Source organism: Grammomys surdaster, unplaced genomic scaffold, assembly GCF_004785775.1.
Source record: "Grammomys surdaster isolate TR1022 unplaced genomic scaffold, NIH_TR_1.0 185, whole genome shotgun sequence".
NCBI lineage: Eukaryota > Metazoa > Chordata > Mammalia > Rodentia > Muridae > Grammomys > Grammomys surdaster.
The window spans coordinates 1,815,663-1,843,397 of NW_021604630.1; the positions used below are offsets into that span (position 1 = coordinate 1,815,663).

At 40.4% G+C, this 27,735-nt stretch overlaps 1 protein-coding gene across 1 annotated transcript in view; it reads right to left on the bottom strand.

Annotated features, from left to right (window-relative positions):
- Window positions 1-27,735, bottom strand: part of Adam32 (ADAM metallopeptidase domain 32) — a 104,084-nt gene that overhangs the window by 37,579 nt on the left and 38,770 nt on the right. Inside the window, exons 10-14 of the mRNA XM_028768144.1 lie at window positions 19,282-19,363; window positions 18,615-18,751; window positions 16,408-16,585; window positions 6,117-6,221; window positions 4,334-4,532 (exon numbers count right to left, since the gene is read on the bottom strand). Coding sequence (XP_028623977.1) covers window positions 4,334-4,532; window positions 6,117-6,221; window positions 16,408-16,585; window positions 18,615-18,751; window positions 19,282-19,363 — 701 coding nt within the window. The remainder of the gene's footprint in view (window positions 1-4,333; window positions 4,533-6,116; window positions 6,222-16,407; window positions 16,586-18,614; window positions 18,752-19,281; window positions 19,364-27,735) is intronic.

Genomic DNA, 27,735 nt, shown 5'->3' on the forward strand with positions numbered 1-27,735 from the left:
AAAGAAAGAAAGAAAGAAAGAAAGAAAGAAAGAAAGAAAGAAAGAAAAGAAACACATACACACACAAACGCACACAGACACACACATACACACAACTCACACAGCACCACCATCACCATCAAAATAACAAGAACTAACAATCATTGGTCATTAATATCTCTTAACATCAGTGGACTCAATTCCCCAATAAAAAGACAAAGGCTAACAGAGTGGATCATTAACAGGACCTATCATTTTGCTGCTTACAAGAAACACACTTCAGCCACAAAGATAGATATTATCTCAGAGTAAAGGGCTGGAAAAAAGGTTTTCCAAGCAAATGGATCCAAGAAACAAGCTATAGTAGCAATTCTAATATCGAATAAAATAGACTTTCAACCAAAAATAATCAAAAGAGATGCAGAAGAATACTTCACACTCATCAAAGGAAAAAAATCTACCAAGATGATACCTCAATTCTGAACATCTATGACCCAAACCCAAGAGCACATACAGTTGTAAAAGAAACTTTACTAGCTGTCTCTGAGCACAGCTTCTGAACAACAATGAGTTACCTGTCACTTTGCACCTGGATCTTTGCCTGAGACTCTTCATTTTGTGCTGATCTAATATATCTGGTCTTAAGACCCTCGAAACAACTGAGGCTGGTCCTGGGCAATTTAGTTAAATAAGATTATGGTTCTGAGGGGAAAATATAACAAGAGTCAACAATCTGATCAAACAGTATCACGTCCTCTTTATTTTGTTTGTACTTGCATACTCATATGGACAAAAGCCCTATGAATTTAAACAATAAAGTAATCCTTTCAGAAAAAAAAAAGAAACTTTACTAAAGCTTAAATCACACACTGAAGCCCACACATTAATAGTGTGAGACTTCAACACTCCATTCTCACCAATTGACAGGTCATTGAGACAGAAACTAAACAGAGAAATAACGAAATTAATAGCGGTTATGAACCAAGTAGACCATCAGATATCTACATAACATTTCACCCAAACACAAAAGATTATACCTTCTTCTCAGCACCACACAAAGCCTTCTCCATGATTGACCATATACTCAGTCACAAAGCTAGTCTCAACAGATACAACAAAATTGAAACAATTCCTTGTATACTATCAGACCACAATGGATTAAAGCTGGACTTCAACAACAGAAACAATAGAAAGCCTACATACTTAGGAAAACTAGACAAGTTTCTACTCAATGATCTTTGAATTGGAGAAGAAGAAAAAAAGAAAGAAATTAAAGACTTTCTAGAATTCAATGTAAATGAGGGCCCAACATACACAAATGTATGAGAGACAATGAAAGCAATGGCTAAGAGAAAAGTTCATAGCATTAAGTGCCTTCACAAAGAAATTTGAGAGGTCTTATACTAACAATTTAAAAGTACACCTGGAAGTTCTAGGTTAAAAAAAAGAAGCAAATACACCCAAGAGGAATAGATGGCAGGAAATAATCAAACTCGGGGCTGAAATCAATCAGTTAGAAACAAAAAGAACAATACAAAGAGTCAGCAAAACTAAGATCTGGCTCTTTGAGAAAATCAACAAGATAGGCAAAGCCTTAGCCAAACTAACTAAAAGACAGAGAGACAGTGCCCAAAATAACAAAATCAGAAATGAAAAAGGAGACATAACAACAGACACTGAGGAAAGTCAAAGAATCATTAGGTCTTACTTCAAGAGCCTGTACTCCACAAAATTGGAAAAATGTAAATGAAATGAATGGGTTTTTAGACAGATATTACTTACCAAAGTTAAATCAAGATCCGATAAACTATCTAAAAAGTCCTAAGGAAATAGAAGCAGTCATAAAAAGTCTCTCATCCAAAAAATAAAATAAAATAACCCCAGGGCCAGATGGTTAGAACACAGAATTCTACCAGACTTTCAAAGAAGACCTAATACCAATACTCCTCAAACTATTCCATAATATAGAAACAAATGAAACATTGCCAAACTCATTCTATGAGGCCCAAGTCACTCTGATACCTAAACCACATGAAAGACTCAACAAAGAAAGAGAACTTCAGACCAATTTCCCTGATGGACATTGAAGTTAAAATACTCAACAAAATACTGGTAAAGCAAATCAAGAACACAACAAAGATATCATCCACCATGACCAAGTAGGCTTTATCCCAGGGGTACAGGAGTGGTTCAATACAGGAAAATTCAGAAATCTGCCTAGGTATGTATTCAAAGACATTTTTTTCAGAGATCTATGCATCTCCACATGTGTGATTACACATGGATTACAATAGTCAAGATTGTGAAACAACCTAAAGGTCCATTGACAAATTAAAGAATAATGAATAGGTTAAACATAATTTGTAAAAGATAGATGTATATGAATAGATGTGTGTGTGTGTGTGTGTGTGTGTGTGTGTGTGTGTGTGTGTGTACAAGAGAGAGAGAGAGAGAGAGAGAGAGAGAGAGAGAGAGAGAGAGAGGGAGAAAGAAAGAGAAAGAGAGGAAGGAGAGAGCTTGCTTCAACTTTGGTAAAGATAAAGCTATTTGTCACAAGAATAAATCTATACAGCATTGTGTTACATGAAAGGAGTCAGGTACAGAGATAAAAACTGTCATCTCATTTCTATGTAAAATCAAAAAATATAAAAATCATAGAAGCACAGTATGAAATGATGGGTTTTAGAGACTGGAGTAAGGGTGAAAAGAGAAGGTATCAGTCAAGAGGTTCAAAGTCTGATTTGTGTAAAATGGCTCTGCTTAAAATACCTAAAATAAATGTGGTTAATTTATACAACGGGATACTAATTAGCTATTAAAAACCAAGAAATCACTAATTTTGAAGGCAAATGGATGGAACTTGAATATATCATCCTGAGTGAGATAACCCAGAACCAAAAGGAAATGTATGGTATGTACTCACTGATAAGTGCATATTAGCCAAAAAGGAAGGAATAACCACAATACACTCCCATAGACCCTAAGAAGTTAAAGAAGAAAAAGGCCCACATGGGGATGCTTCAATCCCACTTAGAAGGGGAAACAAAATAATCATGGGAGACAGAGGGAAGGAAGGACCTGTGTGGGAGAGGGGAGGGGAAGGGGAGCCAGGATCAGGTATGGGGGGGGGGAGATAGGAGAGAAGGCAGAGGACCAAGAGAATGAATGAAAATATGTGGCTGCCAGGGATGGGGCTATGGAGGGAACCTCTAGAAAGTCCCGGAGACCTGGGGTGTGAGAAGTTCCCAGGATTCAATGAGGGTGAAATGCCCAACAGTAGGGTGATGGAACCTGAAGAGATCACCTCCAGTAGTTAGGCAGTTATCCCTCTAGTGGAGGGATAGGGACACCAATCCACTTTCAGACCCAGAATTGTTCCTGTCTTAAAAAAAAAAAAAAAAAAAAAAAAAAAAAAAAAAAACAGAGACAAAAATGGAGCAAAGACTGAAGTAACTGCCAGCCAGTGACTGGCCCAACTTAGGACTCATCCCATGGATGGGCACCCAACCCTGACACTATTACTGATGCTATGATGTTCTTGCAGACAGGAGCCTAGCATGGCTTCCTCTAAGTGGCTCTATCAGTAGCTGACTGAGACAGACGTACTTACAGTCAACCATTGGACTGAAGTCAGGGACCCCTGTGGAAGAGTTAGGGGAAGGATTGAAGGAGCTGAAGGGGATTGCAACTCCTTAGGAAGAACAACAATATCAACTAACCCTGACCTCTGAGAGCTCCCAGAGACTAAGCCACCAACCGAAGAGCATACACAGGCTAGTCCTAGGCCCCCAGCATATACATAGCAGAGGACTGCCCTGTCTGGCCTCAGTAGGAGAGGATGCCCCTAATCCTGTAGCTGCCCCCTTCCAGGGAAGTGGGGTGGTGGGAGTATTCCCTCTCAGAGGCAAAAATCTGGGGTGGGGGTGGGGGATAGGATGAGAAGCTCTGGGAGAGGGGCTCTGAGAGGGGACAAAAATAAAGCATGTAATGATCAAAATAAATGAATAAATAAATCTAAAGTACAGTAGTATTCTCTTTTATATTTAAAATTCTCTAAGAGCTTAGATCTTAAGATTTTATTAAACACAAAAGGAGAAAACAGTACTATAGGATATTATAGATACTTTAATTAGCTTGATTATGTCAAATATCTAAGCATATATACACATATCAAACTATCAAGACACATACCCAAAGACAATTTGTATTTACCATTTATATCTTAGCAAAAATACTTTTAAAGCTATGTAAATATTAAGTAAAAACTGAAATTGATGTAATGATTACTGTTGTTCTGGCCATGTTAAAAAAAAAATACTGAGAGTCACTGATTTCAATGTAACAAAAATTTTACCTGATCCATATATTGTCGCACACTCTCTGTCCAGGTTGGGGCAGTCTCCATCATAACAGATAGCCCCACCTTCTCCACAAGAAATTCCATTGTTTAGAATTACATCAGGTGGACAGTGTCCTGAGCTCCCGTTGCAGACTTCAGGAACGTCACAGTACGCATTCCTCATGCTTCTACATTCATCATCTTTTGGTAAATACTAACAAAAATATATATATATAACAATATTGTGTTCACAAGTATTTCAAAACAGTACTGAGTATTTGTTCTTTTGATTCCTCTGTGGTTTTTAATCTCTTAGTATAAGTTACTGTGATAGTCACTTAAAAATAAATTGAATGTTTGTATGAGAACAAGAGATGAGACATAGGTGTATAAGGAATGGTAGGTATAACAGAGTGTGCCATGGAGTCATGAGCATGCCTTGGTGGGGAATGTGCTTGTTGTAAAAGCATAAGGGCCAAGTCTCAAGTTCCCAGAACTCACATAACAACTGGACCTGGCAGTGTACACCAATAATCCTAATGTGGGTGCCAGGAGGATCAGACAAGAAGTTTCCAAGGTTCATGGGTCAGCTGGTCTAGCTGAAATAACAAGCTTCAAGCTGAGAAAGAGACACAGATCAAAGAAAGGAGCCAGAGAAGCAATAGGGGAAAACCATACCAGTGCCAACCTTGGCCTTCACATATGCCCATATAGGCCAGTGTAGGCATGTGCACTGGACACACACGCGTGTGCACACCTGTGCATGCACACATACATGTACACACACACCGACATCTTGTACTTTCATTTAAGGGAGCAAGGACTACAGTTAACTTTCTGAATTTCTCTTATAGAGTGAAAATATTTTAATTAGGTCAACTTCAAAAAAGTTATAAATATTTATACCCTAGATTGCAATTGTGAAATACTCATCAACTCCAAGACAAATTTAAACAAGTACCTGAGAAAAGTGTGGGGAACAGATGACTGATGACTACAGTAGCACTGAAAGCATAAGAAGTTTGAAAAGGGAATCCAAACAGAACCTTTCTGTTACATTTATAGTATTTCATAAAGAGAATTCTGAAGGTTTACAGAAAGAATACTACAGAATAATCTAGCTCATACTTCTTGGTCATTATTTTCATTTGACACTTCAAAGTAATCACAGAAGATCAATATAACCATGTTATGAATTTCTAGGGGAAAAAATGTAACTGTGTCAAATTGAGAACAATGGAGATGATACGAATGGCAAGTGGTTCCTCTGTGGTATTCTCCTATGGGATCCTCACTACAAAACACAGACCCGGAAAGGAAACCAGAGCAGCAGTCAACACGGATGGGATCTGTCAGTAATGGCATTGCCTATTACTAAGAAGTACATACTTCAGTTTTTAAAATTATATATAATCCTATTTGGAAAATGTTAGCTGGACCTGATAGTGGACTCCTGTAATGCCAGATTCTTGGGATACAACAGCAGGAAGATTGTAAATTAAAGGACAACCAGAGATACAGATTAAGCTCAAGTACAGCTTAGGTCTGAGAAAATCTGCCACACAGAAAAGATGGGGGGTGGGGTGGGAGACAGCTTCTAGTTAACAAAAACAGTGATATCAGAGAGAGACTGACTTTGCAGAAATGTTCACACAATAAGAAATTGAGTCCTTAATTTGTTATCATCTTTCTTCTCTTCAAAAGTAATTTTTTCCACATAAAACTGTAGCCATAAGTCAATACATTCTGTGTATAATTTACTAGGTGCTTATGTAATGCTACTAAACTTAAATCTTACTTGACAATCTCTGCAGCAGGTTGACGAAGGAGAGCTACTGTCACAAACATTTCCTGATTTCAGAGTACAAGAGTTAGGATCACAACAGCTATCAGGCCCACATAGCTGCAAAGGAAAACACATGGTAGTAACAAAAAAAATTGATAGAGGTACGTAATCAAGGATAGTATTAGCAATAGTAGCATGTACAGACAACAATATCCATTAACACTCACAATGCTTCACCGGGTGTTAATAGAGTGACTGATGTTCTACTCCCCTCCCAATCCAATTAGAAGCCATAGAAAAATATAGAAAATAACTTTTTTCTGAAGTTGTATACAACAGGGAAAGAACCACAAATCACTACAGAAGAAAATCAAAGAAATTAATCCAGAGCTTGGAAGGTGTTTTCCTGAGCAGACCATAATAATCTTAATGATTAGCTACGGTGGTTAGGGTTAGGGCAACAAGCTAGTTGCCTCTAACCTACTGCTATCTGCAAACCTTTAAGGCTAGTTCCAGACCCAGAGAATGCAAACTCTCATTGTACATGAGCCACCTTTCCCAAGAGTCTTTTCTTTCCTACTCTACCACCCACTCCCCATCTTCTCTATTTCTCCCTTGCATGTAGCCATCTCTACACCCACAGGCCTAAGTCCAGCTGGTTTGCCTTTGAACCTGCCTTGTTCAAAAGCTACCTTTGAATGGTAAGACACTCTTTCCCTCTTCTATTGTTCCCTCTCCCAGTTTGTGATGGTTTGAATATGCTTGGCCCAGGGAGGGGCACTATTAGGAGGTGTGGCCTTGTTGGAGGAAGTGTGTCATTGTGGGTGTGGTCTTTTAAGACCCTCATCCTATCTCCCTGGAAGTCAGTCTTCTCCTGTTTGCTTCTACAAGATGTAGAACTCCCAGCAATTCCTACATCATATTTGCCTTGATGCTGCCATATTCCTGCCTAGATGACAATGGACTGAACCTATGAACCTGTAAGCCAGCCCCAATTAAATTTTGTCCTTATAAGAGTTGCCTTGGTCATGGTGTCTGTTCACAGCAGTAAAACTCTAAGACACTGTTGGTATCTTGGCATCCACAGGCATCTTTCTAGACCCTTGGTTTCAGAGCAAATTTTACCTGGTCCAGTTGAACAGCTTATTTACTAGCTTGCTTGATCTGGTTTCAGGTCATGCAGCTCTAAACTGAACCAATCTAAGGGAAGACTGATTATCATATCTGACAAACAGCCAAAGAAAGAAGTCCACATGCCCAGGTCAGAGCATCAAAATAAGAACAACAGAAATGACCAAAACAGAATGTCTCCCAACATACCAACTAGTCCTTAGAAGTGGTATCTATAAGAAGAACCTAGATGAACCCCAGGATGCAGAAATTAAAAGAGCAATTGTATGCTTTATAAAATAATTCAAGTGATGTAAAGTAGACATAAACAGTCACTTCAATGAACTCCAAGAGGATAACAAGAAACCCTTGAGCAAAGGAAATACAAATACATAGCTGAATGTATTTGAATACTGAATTCAATGTAAAGAGATAGAAACACTGAAAAGAAGAACATATACTAAAAAAAAAAAAAAAAGATGAATTGAAAATTTTCATATCCCAATTAGAAAACTCAAGAAACAGTCTTACAAGTAGAATGAATCAAGCAGAATACAGAAAGACTACTGGGACTCAAAGTAGAAGATCTAGACAAAGTAATGACTATGAGCCCACAGAGATCCTGTGCCACAGCACTCCATACCTGAATACCGCAGGGAGAGAGCTGGTCTCCCAGGAGTACAGAAACCCCTGTGAGTATAGGTAAGACCAACACTTTTGCTCAAAGGGACCCATCTGGAACCCTCAGGACACAGGAACCAAGGAGCAGCTCAGGACAGGATCCTTCTGGTTTCCATCTGCACCTGGAGCTAACCCTGTGCCACAGCACTCCATACTCAAATACAGCTAGGAGAGAGCTGCTCTCCCAGGAGTGCCAACACACTTGTGACCACAGGAGGGACAAGCCACAGTCACAGACAAGCAAGACCAGCTAACACCAGAGATAAGCAGATGTAGAGAGGCAAGGGCAAGAACATAAGCAACAGAAACCAAGGTTACTTGGCATCATCAGAACCCAATTCTCCCACCACAGCAAGTCATGGATATCCCAACACACCAGAAAAGCAAGACTCTGATTTAAGATCACATCTCATGTTGATGATAGAGGACTTTAAGAAGGACATAAATAACTCCCTTAAAGAAATACAGGAAAACATAAATAAAAAGGTAGAAGACCTTAAAGAGGAAACACAAAAATCTCTTAGAGAATTATAGGAAAACACAATCAAACCAGTGAAGGAATTGAACAAAACCATGGGTCTAAAAATGGAAATAGAAACAATAAAGAAATCACAAAGGGAGACTACCCTGGAGATAGAAAACCTAGAAAAGAAATTGGGGGTTACAGATGTAAGCATCACCAACAGAATACAAGAGATAGAAGAGAGAATTTCAGGTGCAGAAGATACCATAGAAAACATTGACACAACAAAGAAAATGCAAAGTGCAAAAAGCTCCTAACCCAAAACATCCAGAAAATCCAGGACACAGTGAGAAGACCAAACCTAAGGATAATAGGTACAGAAGAGAGTGAAGATTCCCAACTTAAAGGGCCAGTAAATATCTTCAACAAAATTATAGAAGAAAACTTCCCTAACCTAAAGAAAAAGATGCCCATAAACATACAAGAAGCCTACAGAACTCCAAATAGATTGGACCAGAAAAGAAATTCCTCCTGTCACATAATAGTCAAAACATCAAATGCACAAAAGAAAGAAAGAATATTAAAAGCAGTAAGGGAAAAAGGTCAAGTAACATATAAAGGCAGACCTATTGGATTACACCAGACTTCTCACCAGAGACTTTGAAAGCTAGAAGATCCTGGGCAGATGTCATAAAGACCCTAAGAGAACACAAATGCCAGCCCAGGCTACTATACCCAGCAAAACTCTCAATTACCATAGACAGAGAAACCAAGATATTCCATGACAAAAACAAATTTAATCAATATCTTTCTACAAATCCAGCTCTACCAAGGATAATAGATGGGAAACACCAACATGAGGAGAGAAACTACACCCTAGAAAAAGCAAGAAAGTAATTTTTTCCAATAAACCCAAAAGAAGATAGCCACACAAACAAAAATAACATCAAAAATAATAGGAAGCAACAATCACTACTCTTTAATATCTCTTAACATCAATGGACTCAATTCCCCAATAAAAAGACAAAGACTAACAGACTGTATATGTAAACAGGACCCAGCATTTTACTGCATACAGGAAATACACCTCAGTGTCAAAGACAGACACTACCTCAGAGTAAAGGGCTGGAAAACAATTTTCCAAGCAACAAACAAACTGGAGTATCCATTTTAATATTGAAAGAAAAAGTTATCAAAAAAGATAAGGAAGAATACTTCATACACATCAAAAAAAAATCTACCAAGAACAGCTCTCAGTTCTGAACATCTATGCTCCAAATGTGAGGGCACCCACATTCATAAAAGAAATTTTACTAAAGCTAAAAGCATACATTGCACTTCACACAATAATAGTGGGAGACTTCAACACCCTGCTCTCATCAATGGACAGATCATAGAAACACAAACTAAACAGAGACACAATGAAAATAACAGAAGTTATGGGCCAAATGGATTTAACAGATATCTATAGTACATTTCATCCTAAAACAAAAGAATATACCTTCTTCTCAGCACCTCATGGTACCTTCTCCAAAATTGACCATATACTCAGTCACAAAACAGGCCTCAACAGATACAAGAAAACTGAAATAACCCCATGCATCCTATCAGATCACCATGGACTAAGGCTCGTCTTCAACAACAACAAAAACAACAGAAAGCCCACAGACACAGGGAAGCTGAACAATGCTCTACTCAATGATAAATTGGTCAAGGAAGAAATAAAGAAAGAAATTAAAGACTTTTTAGAATTTAATGAAAATGAAGACACAACATACCAAATTGTTGGTACAGTGGCAGGCAGGGAGATCAATGGAATAGGATTGAAAAACCAGAAACGAACCTACACACCTATGATCACTTGATCTTTGACAAAAAGCTAAAACCATCCAGGATTTTCAACAAATGGTACTGGTTCAACTGCAACATGTAGAAAAATGCAAAATGATCCATTCTTATCTCCCCATACAAAGCTCAAGTCCAAGTGGACCAAGGACCTCCACATAAAACCAGATACACTGAAACTAACAGAAGAAAAATTGGGGAAGAACCTCAAACACATGGGCACAGGAGAAAAGTTCCTGAATAGAACACCAATGGCTTATGCTCTAATATCAAGAATCAACAAATGGGACCTTATTAAAAAAAAAATTGCAAAACTTCTGTAAGGCAATAAACACTGCCAATAGGACAAAACGGCAACCAACAGATTGGGAAAAGATCTTTACCAATCTTACATCTGACAAAGGGCTAATATCCAATATATACAAAGAACTCAAGAAGTTAGACTCCAGAGAACCAAATAACCTATCAAAAAAAAGGGGGAGAACAGAGCTAAATAGAGAAGTCTCAACTGAGGAAACTAGAATTGCCGAGAAGCACCTAAAGAAATGTTCAACATCCTTAGTCATCAGGGAAATACAAATCAAAACAACCCTAAGATTCTACCTCACACCAGTCAGAATAGCTAAGATCAAAAACTCAAGTGACAACAGATGCTGGTGAGGATGTGGAGAAGAGAAACACTCCCTCCATTGCTGGTGGGATTGCAAGTTGGTACAACCACTTTTGAAATCAGTCTAGATGTTCCTCAGAAAATTGGACATAGTACTACCTGAGGATCCAGCTATACCACTCCTGGGCATATACCCAGAAGATGCTCCAACATGTAATAAGGACACATGATCCACTATGTTCATACTAGTCATAGTTATAATAACCAGAAGCTGGAAACAACCCAGATGTCCCTCAACAGAGGAATGGATATAGAAAATGTAGCACATTTACACAATGGAATACTACTCAGCTATTAAAAACAATGACTGCATGAAATTTGCAGGCAAATGGATGGAACTTGAAAATATCATCCTGAGTGAGATAACTCAATCACAAAAGAACACACATGGTATGCACTCACTGATAAGTGGAAATTAGCCCAAAAGTTCGGAATACCCAAGATTCAATTCACAGACTATATGAAACCCAAGAAGAAGGAAGGCCAAAGTGTGGGTGCTTCCATGCTTCTTAGAAGGGGGAACAAAATACACACAGGAGGAAATATGGAGACAAAGTTTGGAGCAGAGACTGAAGAAAAGGCCATCCAGAAACTGCCTCACCTGGGGATCCAGCCCATATACAGTCACCTAACCTGGACACTATTGTGGGTGCTGAGAAGTGCTTGCTGACAGGAGCCTGATATGGCAGTCTCCTGAGAGGCTCTGCCAGAACCTGACAAATACAGAGGCAGATGTTTGCAGCCAACCTTTGAACTGAGTGCAGGGTCCCAGATGAAGGAACTGAGGGGGTTTGCAGCCCCATGTGGGGAGCAATAGTGTCAACTGGCCAGATCCCCTGGAGCTCCAGAAGATTGAACCACCAACCAAAGAGTACACATGGAGGGACCCATGGCTCTGGCCACATATGTGGCAGAAAAATGACCTTGGTGGATATCAGTGGGAGGAGCGGACCTTGGGCCTGGGGGTGGGGGGTTCGATGCCCCAATGTAGGGGAATGCCAGGGCAGGAAGGGAATGGGTGGGAGGGGGAGAATCCTCAAAAAGGCAGGGGGATAGGGATGGGATAGGGGGATTTCCAAAGGGGAGACCTGGAAAGGGGAAAACAATTGAAATGTAAATAAATAAAGAAAATAACTAATAAAAGAAAATAAATAAAATTTCAAAAACAAAAAAAAAATAATAATGACTATGAAAAGGTTAGAGAAATACAGGAAAGAAACATGCAGTAACTGTGGGACCATATGAAAAGAACAAACCTTCCAAATATTGGCCTGGGTGAGAAAGAATCCCTGGTTAATGAAATGGACCAGATCATTAACAAAATCATAGGAGGAAAAAATTCCCCAAACTAAGGAAAGATATACCCATATAGATATAAGAAGCACAAGGAATCTCAACTAGTTAAGACCAGACATACAAACGGGGACACACACACACCACGGCATAGTATAATTAAAATACAAAATATCTAGAGCAAAGTAAAACTATTGAAAGCTGTAAGAGAAAAGAAAACAAAAGTCACATATAAAGGAAAACATATCAGAATATTTCTCAATGAAAGCTGAAAACCAGGAGAGTTTGGACCAATGCATCCTAAATTCTAAAAGACCGTGACTGACAGCCTAGGCTACTGTACCCAGAGAAAGCACCTTTAATCCAAGAGCTAAATAAAGTCAACCATAGGTCAAGAGGTGGAGCAAATCACCAGCTGATAGGGAGTGAACATAAGTAAGCAGAAAGGAGGGTCCTTGAGTTGCAAGACAGCCTAGGGAAGGAGAAAAAGTTTTATCCCCACCCCACCCCTCTCCCAGGGCATCAATGGAGTAGGAAGGTCAGCTGGGTGCTTTCTCTGCCTCTCTGAGTTAGCAGGTTGTCACCACGGTGTCTGGCTCCTGAGTCTTCATTTGGAAAATTGAACGTTTGGAATTTAGTTTTTATAAAACAACAGAAAGACAAAAAACATGTGATCATCTCATTAGATGAAGGAAGGCCTTTGACAAAAATCCAATGCCCCTTCTTCATGCGTGATGAAAAGATCTGGAAAGATAAAACTGGAATAAAAGACATTTTCAACAGCACATAGTCAAACTGGACAGCCGCTTGTAGAAGAATACAAATCAGTCAATACTTATCACCTTGCACAAAACTCAGTTCCACATGGATCAAAGACCTCAACACAAGGCAAGATAGATTGAATCTGCCAGAAGAGAAAGCAAGGAATAGTCTTGAACTCATTAATAAGGGAAAAGACTTGCTGACTAGGACTCAGAGAAAATAGGTGAGAACGACAGTTAATAAATTGGACCTCATGACACTGAAAAGCTTCCATATGCCAAAGAACTACCATCATTTGGACAAAGTGGCAGGTAACGGAATGAGAGAAAATTAACAACTACACACCCAGTAGAAGGCTAATATCTAAAATACATAAAGAACACCAAAAAAAAAAAAAAAACCCTAGACACTAAGAAAACACATAACTCAATTTAATTCAAAAAGGGCTTTCAAAAGATGAGAAACAAATGTTCAACATCTTTAGTCATCGGGAAAATGTAAATCAAAGGTACTTTGAGATTTCATCTTACACCAATCAGGATGGCCAAGATCAATAAAACAGATGATTGTTCATGCTGGCAAGGATGTGGGGTGAGGAAACACTCATCCAACGCTGGTGGGGGGGTACAAACTTGAACAGACACTATAGGAATCAGTATGGCAGTCCCTCAGGAATCTGGGGATATATTTACTTCAAGATCCAGCAATGCTACTCTTGGGCACATACCCAGAGGACTCTACATCGTACTACAGAGACATTTGCTCAGTGATGTTCACTGATACTCTATTCCTAATAAGTAGAAATTATAAACAGTCTATATGTCTAGCAACAGATAAACGTATCAGGGAATGTGGTACATTTACACAATGGAATGTTACTGTTTTAAAAAAAAAACAAAATCATGAAATATGCAGGTAAGTGGATAGAACTAGAAAAAAATCCTGAGTGGCATAAGCCAGCTCAAAATGACTAATACAGTATGTCTTCTCCCGTATGCTGATGTTAGCTCTTAACCCTTTGAGAAGCATGGTACCATCTGAATAACCACAGAGGTTGGTTATTCAGAGTAAGGAACAATGCAGGGATGGACGGATCTTCCAAGGAAGGAGAAATAGAATATACAGCTACAGAGAAACGGGGAGAATGGAACAGAAGGATTAATTGGAGGGGGGCTGGAAGAGCGAGGTAAGGGAGGTAATATGGGGAGGGTCAGCTAACACTAGGGGCAATTTAGTGGGTCATATAGGAACCTACTACAATGGAAGCTTCTTAAAATACATATATATATATATATAAAAGAAATTAAAATTCAATCACCAAAATGGAGGAGACAAAGAGCCAACTAAACATCTCTCTCTACCAAAGAAAACCTCCACTCCCAAGAATGGGTTACATCTTATCAAATTATTAGTCCACGGAGCCCCATGAAAGCCACCAACAAACTCCAGCTGCTGCCATGGCTGATGCTCTCCATAACTTGATGGCAAGGCCCTGTTGCTGAAGAGAACACTTAAATAGCTCACTGAACACAGAGAAGTTGAGCTGGTGACTACTTAGTGCCTTCATCCCTACTGACTGGCATTCATGGTTCTCAGCACACTAACCAGAGGAAAAAGGTTAACACTCACTCAGCTACAAAACCCTTTGATCAACAATGGTGGCCAGACTGCATGGTCACTGCACACAGGTACAATGGCGACATGGTTTCTTTGGTATCATCGCTTCTGGCTTTTACAATCTTTCCACCCACTCTTTGGCATTTCTCCCTGAGAACTGAGGAGAGGGATTTGATGGAGACGTCCCACTTAGGACTGAGGGTTCCATGGTCTAATACTCTCTGCATATTGTCTGGCTGTGGGTCTCTGATTGTTCTCATCTACTTTAGGAGAACACTTAGGAGTTACTTTATTACTATGTTCCTCTGGCAGTATATGGTTTGTCACTAGACCCATTGCCTTCCTAGTAAAAGACTTTTGAATAAACCTAACCAGGCAATCAAAAGGCCTCTAAAATGAAAACTTTCAAATCTCTGAAGAAAGTTATTTAGGAAGCCAGAAAACAGAAGGATTCTCCTTTGTTCATTTATCTATATAATTAATATTATGAACATGACCATCTTCCAAAAGCAACTAGATCCATGGGATCCCAATCAAAATACCCCCAAAGTTCAACATCACTCCATAATAAAAAAAAAAATCAAAAATTAAATAGAGTGTCTTAGTTATGGTTTTACTGCTGTGAACAAACAACATGACCAAAGCAACTCTTATAAGGACATTTAATTGGGTCTGGCTTACAGGTTCAGAGGTTCAGTCCATTGTCATCAAGGCAGGAACATGGCAGCATCCTGCAAGGCATGAGGCAGGAGGAGCTGAGAGTTCTACATCTTCATCTGAAGGCAGCTAGTGGAAGACTGACATCCAGGCAGGTAGGATGAGGGTCTTATAGCCCACACCCAGAATGACACACCTACTCCAACAGGGCCATGCCTACTCTAACAAGGCCACACCTCCTAATAGTGCCACTTCTTGGGCCAAGCATATACAAAGCACCACACAGAGGAATAACCTGTACCTCAAAAAGAAAACCAGAGCCCCAGTCACACTGAGTAGGAAAACCATGTGGTATGCCTTGAAGTGTGCGTTACCAGAAGACAACTCCATCACTTTTCTTCAGATGTCTTAGTCAAAATAATAAGAGACACTTCCAAACAGGAAAGAAAAAAAGTTAAAATTCGCATTTTAACAAAACAAAAATATGATTATAGACATTTAGGAAAAGAAAAAAAACAACTGATAAACAAGTTAAGTAAATGTGCAAATACAAAATTCAGTACATTTATAGTATGTCTAACTTTTTGTCATTATATACAGTCGCTGTATATATTGTAATGTGATGTAAGGCCGTTCTCACAGAAGTATATATTATACAGTGAGCATATTCCCCTCCATAGCTCTCCTCCCCTCCCCCTCCCCTTCTTCACTCTCCCTCTCCCCTATGAGTCCCCTTTATTCTCCAGATTAACTTTTTCTTTCATGTAATATATACATACATGGTTATGTACTTATATAGTATCTAAGAACGACATAGGTGAGAAAATGTGTTATATTTGTCTTTCTGAGACTAGCTTAATTCACCTAATATGATAATCTTTGTTTTCTGCAAATAATACATCAGTCACTGCCTTTTCCATGCACAAGTAACAGATACCTGTAGAAGAACTCACAAAATCAATCCCATACATACAACCCTACAAGGAAATACACAGGAATAAATCTAATCAAGATGAAAATTGAGGAGGGGGGGGGGGGGGGGAGGGGGGGGGGGAGGGGGGGGGGAAGGGGAGGGGAAGGGGATGGGGAAGGGGAAGAGAATAGAAGAAGAATGGAAGAATATAAGAGGAGGAAGAAGAATAATAATAAAAAGAAGAACTAAAGCAATGAATCTGTTACAGGTTTCCCCGAGATGGTGCACTTACTTCTTCACCGCCACAGTCACAAGTTTCGTTTTCCTCCACTCTGCCATCTCCACAGACTGCTCTTGGATACCTTTGCATCTGTGGCTTATTCTGCAGACATTTGGCACCCTCGTTTGATTTAAAGTGCTCAAAGTCATTCAGACTGCAATTGCTAAATGACTTCACACCTGCAAATTGCCTAAAAAGGAATTCATATCCTGTTATCAGCAGTATACCTCTCAAAGCGTAATTCCATACTGTATGTTAGCTTTGTGTTGTCTATTGGTGACAGCAAATACTCCAAAGAAGTGTTCATTGCTCGTAATCATTCTTGGGAAGGTCATGTGATTTTATTCACCACAATACATTTGGTTACTTAAAATAAAGTACAAGTAAATAAGTAAAATGAAAGCGAGAGTAGAACCCACTGGAGCCTGGAATCCATCTTGAAAGGACTGCCTGTGTTATAAGTGCTTACAGTAAAATCAATAATAAGAGCTCTCAAATAACCTAATATTGTGTCTCAATGTTCTAGAAAAATAAGAAGCCAAACGCAAATGCACTAGACAGCAAGAAGTAATAAAGATCAGAGAAGAATTTAAACAAAAAACTAAAATAATACTAAATTAAAATAAAAGTAAAATAAAGTAGTGGAACACACAACTGGCTCTTTGAAAACATTAACAAGATTGGCAAGCTTTTATCTAAACTGACAAAAGAGAAAAATCAAATTAATACAGTTAAAAACTAAAAGAGAATTATAGAAACAGATTCCAATAAAACCAGAAGATCAACACAGAAAATTTAAAAGACATAAATTTCTAAATGCATATGATCTAGCAAAAGTAAAACCAAAAGATTTAACAATCTATATAAAACTGTAACAATGAGAGTAATCAAGTCTCCCCCATAAATAAAATCCCTGAACCAAATACACTCCCTGCTACATTTCCTAATACCAAGATTTCAAACGGTTCCACAAAACAGAAAAGGAACACTTCCATACTCGTTCTATAAAACCAACCTTACCCTCAGACCAAAACTGGATAACGGTACAACAGGCAGAACAATTTCTCTAATAAACAGAGATGCAAAACTTCCCTACAAAATACTTGAAAACCGAATTCAAGAACATATTCAGAAGATAGTGGGTCACAATTAAGTTGGTTTAATCCCAGGAATGCAAGATTGGTTCAACATAAGCATGTCAAGAAATATCAAATTACCTTAAAAATAGAATTGTAGGCAGAAGTCACATGATCATTTCAATGAATGCAGAACATCTTTATGTGATAAATGTCTTGAAGAAATTAGGAACAGTTGCAACATACCTCACCATAATAAAGACTATGGAAGGCAAACCTACAGCCAACATCCTTCTAAATGGGAAAATACCAAGACCTTTTCTTGCCAAATCTGAAACAAGTGTTCCCATTTTTTTCTGCTTTTAGTCACTATGTTTGAAGTCTTAGCCAGAGCAACAAGAAAGAAGTAAATAACAGGATATGGTGGCACATGACTTTAATCACTGCACTCTAAAGGCAGAAGCAGGCAGATCTCTGTGAGTTAGGGCTAGCCTGGTCTATACAGTGAGTTCCAGGCCAGCCAGTGCTACATAGTGAGGCCCTGCCTCAAAAACAAAAAGAAGAGGGGACTAGAGGGGTGGCTCAGGAGTGAAGAGAGCATGAGAACCCGAGTTAGGGTCCCAGAGCCCAAATCAGAAATCGTACAGCTGTGTGTCATTCACCTCCACGGAGATCCAAGTCCTCTGGCCTCCAGCCCCCATGTGTGCTCGTGCGTGCGTGCGTGCGTGCGTGCCTGTGTCACACACACACACATTCATCAATTCATCATTTACAATAAAGTATTTTTTAAAAGAAAAGATAAAGATAAAAAGAAACAAAAGTAGAAAAGGAAAATATCAAGTGGAAACATTAAAGTATTCTTCTTTGAAGATGGCAAGAGTCTGTAGGTAAAGGACCCCACGAACCCCAGCAGAAAACGTCAATAAAATTACAGGATTCAGAGAATCTCTCTCTCTCTCTCTCTCTCTCTCTCTCTCTCTCCCCCTCCCTCCCTCCCTCCCTTTCTCCCTCCCTCCTTCTCTCTCTCTCTCTCTTTCTCTCTTTTTCTCCCTCTCTATCTCTCCTTATACTTCACCTGTGCTATAAGCAAACACTACATGTAACACAAAGGAACCAAAACTGACAAATAAAGAAAGAACTTACATAGCCCTGGGATTCATGATGCAGATGGATTCTGAGCAGTGGCATTTCGCAGGATCATCGTATGATATTCCCAGACTGAGCCCCAGCATCTGGGTGAGAATAACCGAAAAGGCCTCCAAGGTCATGTCCTTGGGATACTACCAAAAGAGGAGACACCGTTGAATAATAAAAGTGCTTTTCCAAATTGGAACATTGTTTTTACATTGTGTCAAACACTTCATAATCGTGAACATGATTCCTTGAATGGTTGAGAAACTGGACTTCATCTTGGGAAAGGTACCGAGATAGACGTGTCCCATCAATGCCAAGCTCTACCCATTTCCCATTTTTCAATTCTATTCTCTTCCATTGCAGTATTTCTATGTCTATCTCTCTTAATTACAAAGGGATTATGTCTTAATATAAATACTTACAGACATTCTACATGCAACCCTCCACTTTCCTAATCTTCAAGACTATCAAAGTTTCTAAAAGCTGAATGATCCGTAGCTGCTCCCCACCCCATTGACTGTGTCTCTGCACTGATTTTCCCCCTATGTCCTCCGACACCTACTCCATCCTGGGTTCTCATCCAGGCCTGGCCAACAGACTTTGTAACCAGGGTAACCCCTCCATTATCTCAGTAACTAGATCTTTGGTCCTTTTTAAGGGTGGAGTGAGTACGTACCATTGTGATTCCTGCAGAGTAGTGGGTAGTACACATCTTCCCAGGATACGTTGCTCCTACGTAATTTGGGTACTCATTATAACTAAATACATAAACACATGTTTGTAATTAATCCTAGTGAACAGCCTAGCTGTGGGCAATCTTGAAAAATTAAGGCTCTGATTCAGAAAGATCCTACTCTGAAGTAAGTGGAAGCTCAGAGGTTAAATATGTATGTCCCCAGTTGTTTGAAATTTGGAAGATTCTCAGCTAAACTGGGCTGAATGATTGTAAGCTACAAAACACACAAAGCGCCCGTGCCTCTGCTGTCCTTGCAGGTCACCCAAGCCACAAAAACTGCATGAATTACAATATGTCACTTTCTCATAGAGGATGTGTCAGTGTCTTGGGGGGGGGGGGGGAATGACTTTGTTTCTTGGCCTGCCATTTCTTTCACTTGGTTTTGAGATAGAAGGATCATAAAAGCACTGTCCTCTGGGAGCTTGACTTAAGTGACCCCCGCTCTCTGGTCTCACAGAAGTCCATGCATGGTGTGACATCCCCAAAGTGTCTGAGGGGAAGCACTTTGTGAATTTCAATCAAAAAAAAAAAAAAATCCCACAGGAAAATGAAAGGGGTAAGGGGGCAGCGGCTATCTTAGCCTGGGGCTAAGTACCAGAAAACAGTGAGGGTGTGGCAGAGGTCTTGCAGAATACCATGGCTTTATACAAGCTAAAAGTAAAGCGAATATCCTCTCACCTCTGTGGTCAAAACTGTGAACCAGGAGGAGCTTTTTGTTCAACAGCCCAGCACAACAACAAAACATAACAACAACAAAAATCCTTGCTTAGAGCCTGAGATTGGGTGGGGAGATTATTGGTGAGATGAAAGAATGAACACACATGGATGGGTGTGGAGCCAGAGGCCAACCCTTCAGGAGCTGGCCATCTTTTGTTTGTCTTTGTTGTTGTTGTTTTGAGACAAAGTCTCTCATTGGGACCTGGGGCTGTCTGATTAGATGAGGCAGGTTGACCAGAAAGCCCTCCTCAGTACTGTCCCTGCCTCCCTGGTACTGAGATTGCAAGTGCCACCTCATTTGGTTTTTCACATGGGTGCTGGGCTCAAACCCAGGTCATCAGGTGTGCACATGTGCACAGCAAGCCCGTTATTCATGTGGTGTCAGGATTTTAAAAGGCTGGGCTCCCTTGCCAAGCAAGATAGAGACACTCAGATCCAGGAAGTTCAAAGGATTCTTAAATTGTACAATCCTGTGGCAAACACATTAAGTCAAGCTATCAAAAGTACAAGGTGAGGGGGAGGGGGAGAGAGAGAGACAAAGAGAGACAGAGAGAGATGACGGAGGGGGAAATGTTTTTAAAGGCAGAAGAAAATGTCAGTTTACATATAAAGGAATCTATCACAACAATGCCGAGCTTCTCATCAGAAATATTACAAGCAGGTCAAGAGAGAATGAGTCATCAAAGATAATAAATTCCCAACTGTAAGGAGCAGGCCCTTAAACAGGACCAACTCCATTTTGTAATAGGAAACTTGTAGAGTCTAGCCTGGTACTTGTAAAGGCAAGTCTGGAAATGAAGCTGTGCTGAGATAACCAGACACGAGTGGTTATCTGCCATGTACGTCAGGAGTAAGGCCAAATCCAACATAAAAGAGGAGCCTGTCCAGAGCACTTCACTTCACACTTGTAGCCATGACTAGCCAACGTGATCCTCCAGACAAAGCCTCCTCAGCACCCGGTCATCAAAGAATTAACTGAGAGACCTATGCCTCCAACTTCATGGCCAAGCCCCGACTTCAAACTGAGAGACCAATGCCTCCAGCTTCTTCGTGGTCAACACCCTTGAGGTCAAATTATCTGGAAGCCACAGCCTGACCCCACCTTACCGGACTCCGGACCTGTAACCCAAAACCAACATAAGGACTCAGGTCGTATAACCCATGAATGAATTATGTGTCTATTGCTATGCTTATTTCTTTGGTAATTAGCAACTTATTATTTGTGTTAATTGTGCATATTGTTAGAGGCAACCTATAGGAAATGTGACAATATCTTGTTGTAGCAATAGCCTTAGCATTTGTGTTTGTGTTTGCTTGCTGTACATTATCATTAAAAAACTGAATTCCACAAACTCTCTGTCTCTTGGCGTACTCTCTTCCCTCTCGAGGAGCTGATGATCTCACAGTCAAATACAGTATACGATCCCTGAGTGGAGCAGGACCTGTCGCTTCTCTCCCCGAGGGGCATTCAAACCCCTCGCTTATAATAGATAAGAGTCCCTGCTCGAGACACCAACCAATAATGCTGTACTCCAAAACCTAACCTTATGCTGCACCCCAAAACCTAACCATCGGAAATGAAGCCAAAGACTTCCTAAGACGAGCACAGACTGGGGCAATTCATCATGCCAGACTTGCTGCCCACGAAATGCTCAAGGGTGTCCTGCCCTAGAGGTGCCAGGAAGATGGCAAAGACCATCACAAAACATACAGGTACAGAACTCACAGAGGAGCAGACAGGGACCAACCCCACCCCTGCTCCATCTTCACACTCACGGGCCTGGCTACAATCTAGAAGAAGATCCTCCATTGGCCCAACCTGAGGCAGGCTAGAATCTCTCATCAGAGAGGATGAGACCAAGGAAACAAGTCTGCACACCCAGTGTGTGAACCAAAGCATTTTTATTGGTTTGCTTATTTGCTATATATTTTTGGATGCGTAATTTATGAGATTTTATCAAATCTTATAGGGCTGCCTTTTAACCCTGTTGATTGTTTTGTAAGACCCCCCAAAGAGACTGGAGACCCCCCTGCTCATGTCCCAGAACCGGCGCTCTCCCCCATGACCTAACTTGATGCAACACGGCAAGAGGCTTTATTCAGGAACCAACGCGCTGGGACTCGTCTCGTACCTCTCGCAAGAGGAAAGGAGAGACGAGCCCCAGACATAAAGTCACACAAGCTTATAAAGGCAAAAACCACAGGCTGGGAGGGTGGCTGGGGAATAGGGACTTTCTAGGTGGGAGTGTTCTCGATTGTGTCTCTTACTGGCACACACACAGCTCCAGTTTTCAGAAATATTTTGTATGTTCTTACCCTGGGACCCTTCCCCGGGAGTTCACGAGTTCACGGTCTCATGTTATTCTGAGATACTGGCCGTTTAAATGTTTCTGCTCTTACCGTTTCCTGTGCTGTACAGAAGCTCTTTAGTTTCATGTAATCCCATTTGTTTGTGGTTCTCAAGGCTGTGGTTGGTTTGCTTTGGAGGCAGAGTTTTATGTAGCCCAGGCTGGCTTTGGACTCTCTCTCTATAGCCAGGGATGATCCTGAACTTCCAATACCCCTGCTGTCCCTATCTCTCAAGTACTGAGAATACGGGTGCACGGCACCCTGTCAGTTCATGTAGTGTTGAAGACTGCCAGCCTTATAGCTGCTAAGCAAGCGCACCACGACTAAGTTGCATCCTACTTCCAGCCATTCATCAAAAACAAAGAATCCTACCTAGGCAAGTTGGCACATCCTTCCTGTCCAAGTTTCCTCATCCTTCCTGCTGTTCTTTTATGGTTTCAGTGTCTTAGTTAGAACTACCATTTCTGTGATCAAACACCGTGACCAAGAGCAAGCTGGGGAGGAAAGTGTTTATTCGGCTTGCACTCCCACATCACTGTTCATCATCGAAGGAAGACAGTGCAAGAACTCACACAGGACAGGAACCCTGGAGGCAGGAGCCATCGCAGAAGCCACAGAGGGATGCTGCTTACTGCCTTGCTCTTCCTGGCTTGTTCAGTCTGCTTTCCTACAGAACCCAGGACTACCAGTCCATGGATGGCAACACACACACACACACACACACACACACACACACACACACACACACAGAATAGCCTGGAGCCTCCCATACCACTTCTTTAGAAAATGCCTATGGGGGCATTTTCTCAATAGAAGTTCCCTCCCTTCATAACTCTAGCTTGTATCTAGCAGACATAAAACTAGCCAGCACATTCTGCAATTATATTTAAGTCCTTTTAAGAGAATATTTTTAACTACATGTATGTGTATATGTATGTGTATTTGAGGGTGGGGATGCCCTTGTGAGTGCAGGGGCCACCAGACATGGGTGCTAGCAATGGAAGCCAGTCATCCAGAAAACCTGTTAAGTTCCCTTAACAGCCGAGTCACCTCTTCGGCACTACATTGAAATCTTTGATGTTACCCGTTTGTTTTCTGTGCGGTACAATAGAGCCAGCTCATTTCTTTACTGTGTGTGGATATGGACACTCAGTTTTCTAAGTACCATTTATTAAAGAGAATGCCTTCCTCGAGGTACGGTTTTCTCAATTTTGTCAACAGTCGGGTTACATAGCTTCTAGTTTTCTGTTGTGCCCTAGTCCAGTTTTGTGTTAGAATAATGCTGGCCTCAGGATGAGTTTAGAAAAACTGCTTCCTCTTTCAGGTCTAAAATGGATGTCCCTGTGTCCATCAATGTTTTCCCTTTGGGGCTCAGTAAACTGCTGTAGAGGAGATAAAAGATGTAAGAGCCAGAGGGGATGGAAGACACTGAGGAAAGGAAGCCTTCGAGACACAACAGAATCAATGCTCACATGAACTCACAGAGACCATGGCAGCATGCACAGGTCCCACACAGATCTAATACAGATAGGGGTCCTAGCTGAAAACAAGTACAATGCACAAGTTCCCATCCCTAATCCAGACACCATCTCCAATAACTGCTCACAAAGTAGTTCTCTCCAACAGAGTCTCACTATGTACACAAACCGCTCTTTAAGAGAAGGCTCCATACCCAGAAGTAGATGGCCAACACAAAATAGTTGATTGGTTTGTCACTAAGTCTTTCTCACATCTTAAAGAGATGGAGATGAACTTTCTGCTTGGTCTTTGCTGTTTTTACTTGATGCACCAGGACTTCCTATAATTGTCATATGTGTCTATGTCAACTGTTCTCATGTGTTATTGCACCAGGACTTCCTGTAATTGTCATATGTGTCTATGTCAACTGCTCTCGTGTGTTATTTTGTGTCCAAAGTAGAACTAAGTAGCGAAACCTTTGGTCTCTTCGACTTTTCATTCATTATGTGCACTGAAAAGGATTGTTTTAAGATTTATTTATTTATTTATATGAGTACGCTGTTGCTGTCTTCAAACACACCAGAAGAGGGCATCGGAACCCATTACAAATGGTTGTGAGCCACCATGTGGTTGCCGGGAATTAAACTCAGGACTTCTGGAAGAAGAGTCAGTGCTTTTAACCGCTGAGCCATCTCTCCAGCCCTGAAATTGTTTTTATTATGTGTTTTTTGGTATGCCCATTCAAAGTGCAGTGGTGCATATTTGTGAGTGTTCTAGAGATACATTAAAAGCCTGATAAACACCTTATAATCTTGGGTACTCTAAACTTCTTAATAATCTATTAAAACAGTATCTGAATCTATTGTTTTATGAAATCTTAGACTGGTATTTGTTTAAATAAAACAACATTCCTTGGAATGATAAGATGAAATTTTTTAAATTATACAATTCAATGTTATTTGCATAAATGTTGATGAGGAATTCTTTCCAAAATAGATTTCAAAGGAAAAATTATTTCAAATGTTATTTAATAGTCATGGGTAGCATAAACTACTAATGTTAATCAAAATACTTTTAATTGATATATCTTAAAAATCTTCATTAGATGAATTGCTATGTATTTCTTTTCCAGGAATATTCTTAATATCGCATGCTTATTAAGACTACAATAGATGTAAATTATATATATACAAATACATATACATACACAAAAAAGGTCTTTGTTAAATTTTTTATGCATTCTTTATAAATAATCCTGACAAACATTCAAGCATTCAACATCCAGATGTTATAATTTAAACCAAAGGAGAATAGGTCATTTTAAAACCAAGCTATTGGTGCTTGCTCAGCAGGCTTGAAGCCTTGTCACCTATCAGGTCAGGCTCCCCGCCTTTAAAAGTCAAGTTTTCTACTCTGTTTTAGTGCCGTGGTTCTCAACCTTCCTAAGGCTTCTACCCTTTAACACAGTTCTTCATGCTGTGGTGACCCCCAACTACTACAAAATTATTTCGTTGCTACTTCATGAACTGTAATTTTGCCACTGTTATTAGTCATAAAATAAGTATCCGATATGCAGGCTATCTGATATGCAACCCCCAAAGGGGTCATGGCTCACAGGGTGAAAACTATTGCTTTAGACCTTTAAAGGTACGAATTTTACATGGTACCGAATTAATTTATAAGTAAATGTTTATGTGAATTATAATTGTTAAATTAAGCTCAAGTTCCTTTCAGTTCGTAGTGTAAAGGCCTCACCACCTGACTCCTTAAACTCAGTTTCCTATCTAGTAAACCAAGAGACAATGGAGAGTGTTTATAATCGGTGTGAAGTCACTGGAGAGACAGTCTGAGCTGCCTCCTAGTCATGGAGCTTTCTTTTTGTGAGTATTAACATGAGCTTTTAAATTTAAATCTTACAGCTTTCAAAAAGAGGAAATGCGTACAAACAGGTCTAACCGGGATGCTATCTCCTTGAACCTTGCCTCTGTTCTGGTTCTGCAAGTTCATCAAAAGGCTCCTGCTGCCTGAGACATGAGCTGCTCCAGATTGTCCCTTCATCCTGGATGGCAGCCATCAGCCAGGCTCTGCCGAACAGTGCAGGCAAAAGTCAAATCTTTCTCATACTGTGGATGCCTCCTGACCTCAGGTGAGCAGTAAATGCTTTCTGGTAAAAGCAGTGTCAAGGTGCTTGTTACAGTGACTTCCATCTATGGCACATGGTTAATGCACATTTGTTAACAAAGCATAGGATTATTCAAATGTTTTACCTGTATTTACGTTACCTTATGATACCATATATATGCTTCCTTGAGCTTTAGATGGAACTCCCCAGGTTTTTCATTGAAAACGTAATCTTATTAAAAAGAAAATATTGTTCACATTTTTGAAAATGATATAGAAAGGAACTATCATAGATTTGAGCTATAGTCTTGGTGGAAGAAGAATTCTCAGCAGAGACATCTCAAATGTCTGAGAAGCACTTAAAGAAATGTTCAAAGTCCTTCATCAGGGAAATGCAAATCAAAACAACTATGAGGTTCCATCTTACACCCATAAGAATGGGTAAAATCAAAAGCTCAAATGACAGCTCATGCTGGTGAAGATGTGGAGCAAGAGGAACGTTCTGTCATGGCCGATTTAAGTCCGAACTTGTACAACTACTTTGGGAATCAATCTGGTGGTTTCTCAGAAAATTGGAAATAGGTGTACCTAAAGACCCAGCTACACTACTCCTATCATCTACCCAAAAAATGAGCTCCACCATCCCACAAGGACACTTGCTCAACTATGTTCATAGCAGCCTTATTCATAATAGGCAGAAACTGGAAACAATCTAGATGTCCTTCGACCAAACATTGGATAAGGAAACTGTGGTCCATTTACACAATGGAGTACTGAATGGAACTAGAAGAGACCATCCTGGGTGAGACAACTCAGACCCAGAAAGACAGATACGGTATGTTCTCACTTTTAAGTGGATAGTAGTCACAAAGTACAGGTCAACTGTGCTACAATCACTGACCCAAAGAAGCTAAGTAACAAGGAGGGCCCAAGGGTGTATGCTTGAATCTGAGAAGGGAAAATAGACTAGACATCAGAGGGGTGGGTGGAAGAAAACTGTCAGCCTCAACTTCCTCTGAGGTTGTCAGGAGGGTGAGGGGAGCAGAGGTAAGGGGCAGGGTTCAGATGGCTGGGAGAACCTCAGAGTGACTTCCCCAAACAGCTTAAATGAGACAGCTCAACTTTATTCACAGTGAACAAAGGCTGTATAGATAATATTGGGGAGTGGGTAGGAATTTTCAGAGTGGTTGTACTTTATTGGCTGGGGCTGAGGTGCTGAGGATTCTTCATTTACATGAAGAGGAATTCCAAGAACCTGCTGAGCAGGTTCTTATCAGGAGAGAGGAAGTTGAACCTGTAATCTGGGCAAAGACTATCCCACTGTCCTCAAAGGTGGGGGAAGTAGGGGCATGTAGGTTGAGACCAGGGAGAGAATGGTCCTAGGATGAGATTTGGGGGGTTTGGGGCATGTCTCAACCTTTTTCTTGCTCCAGGCTAGCTCCTAAGTTCCATGTGTCCAGAGAAGAGGACTGGGTTGGGGAGTGGTGGGGCTGGGAACAGAAGGGTGAGGTGGGAGAATGACAGAGGGAGAGAATACTGGGAGAGACAACTGGATTGGGGGCATGTCTGGGATGAGCTAGAAACCTAGGACAACTGAAACTGAGGAATCTACGAGAGTGACTCCTAGCAATGAGGGATATGGAGCCTGAACTGGCCATCTCCTGTAACCAGACAATGTAGGAATTGGGACACTAACCCAGCCGAAAAATCTCATACCCATAATTTGTCCTGCCTACAAGATATGTGGCA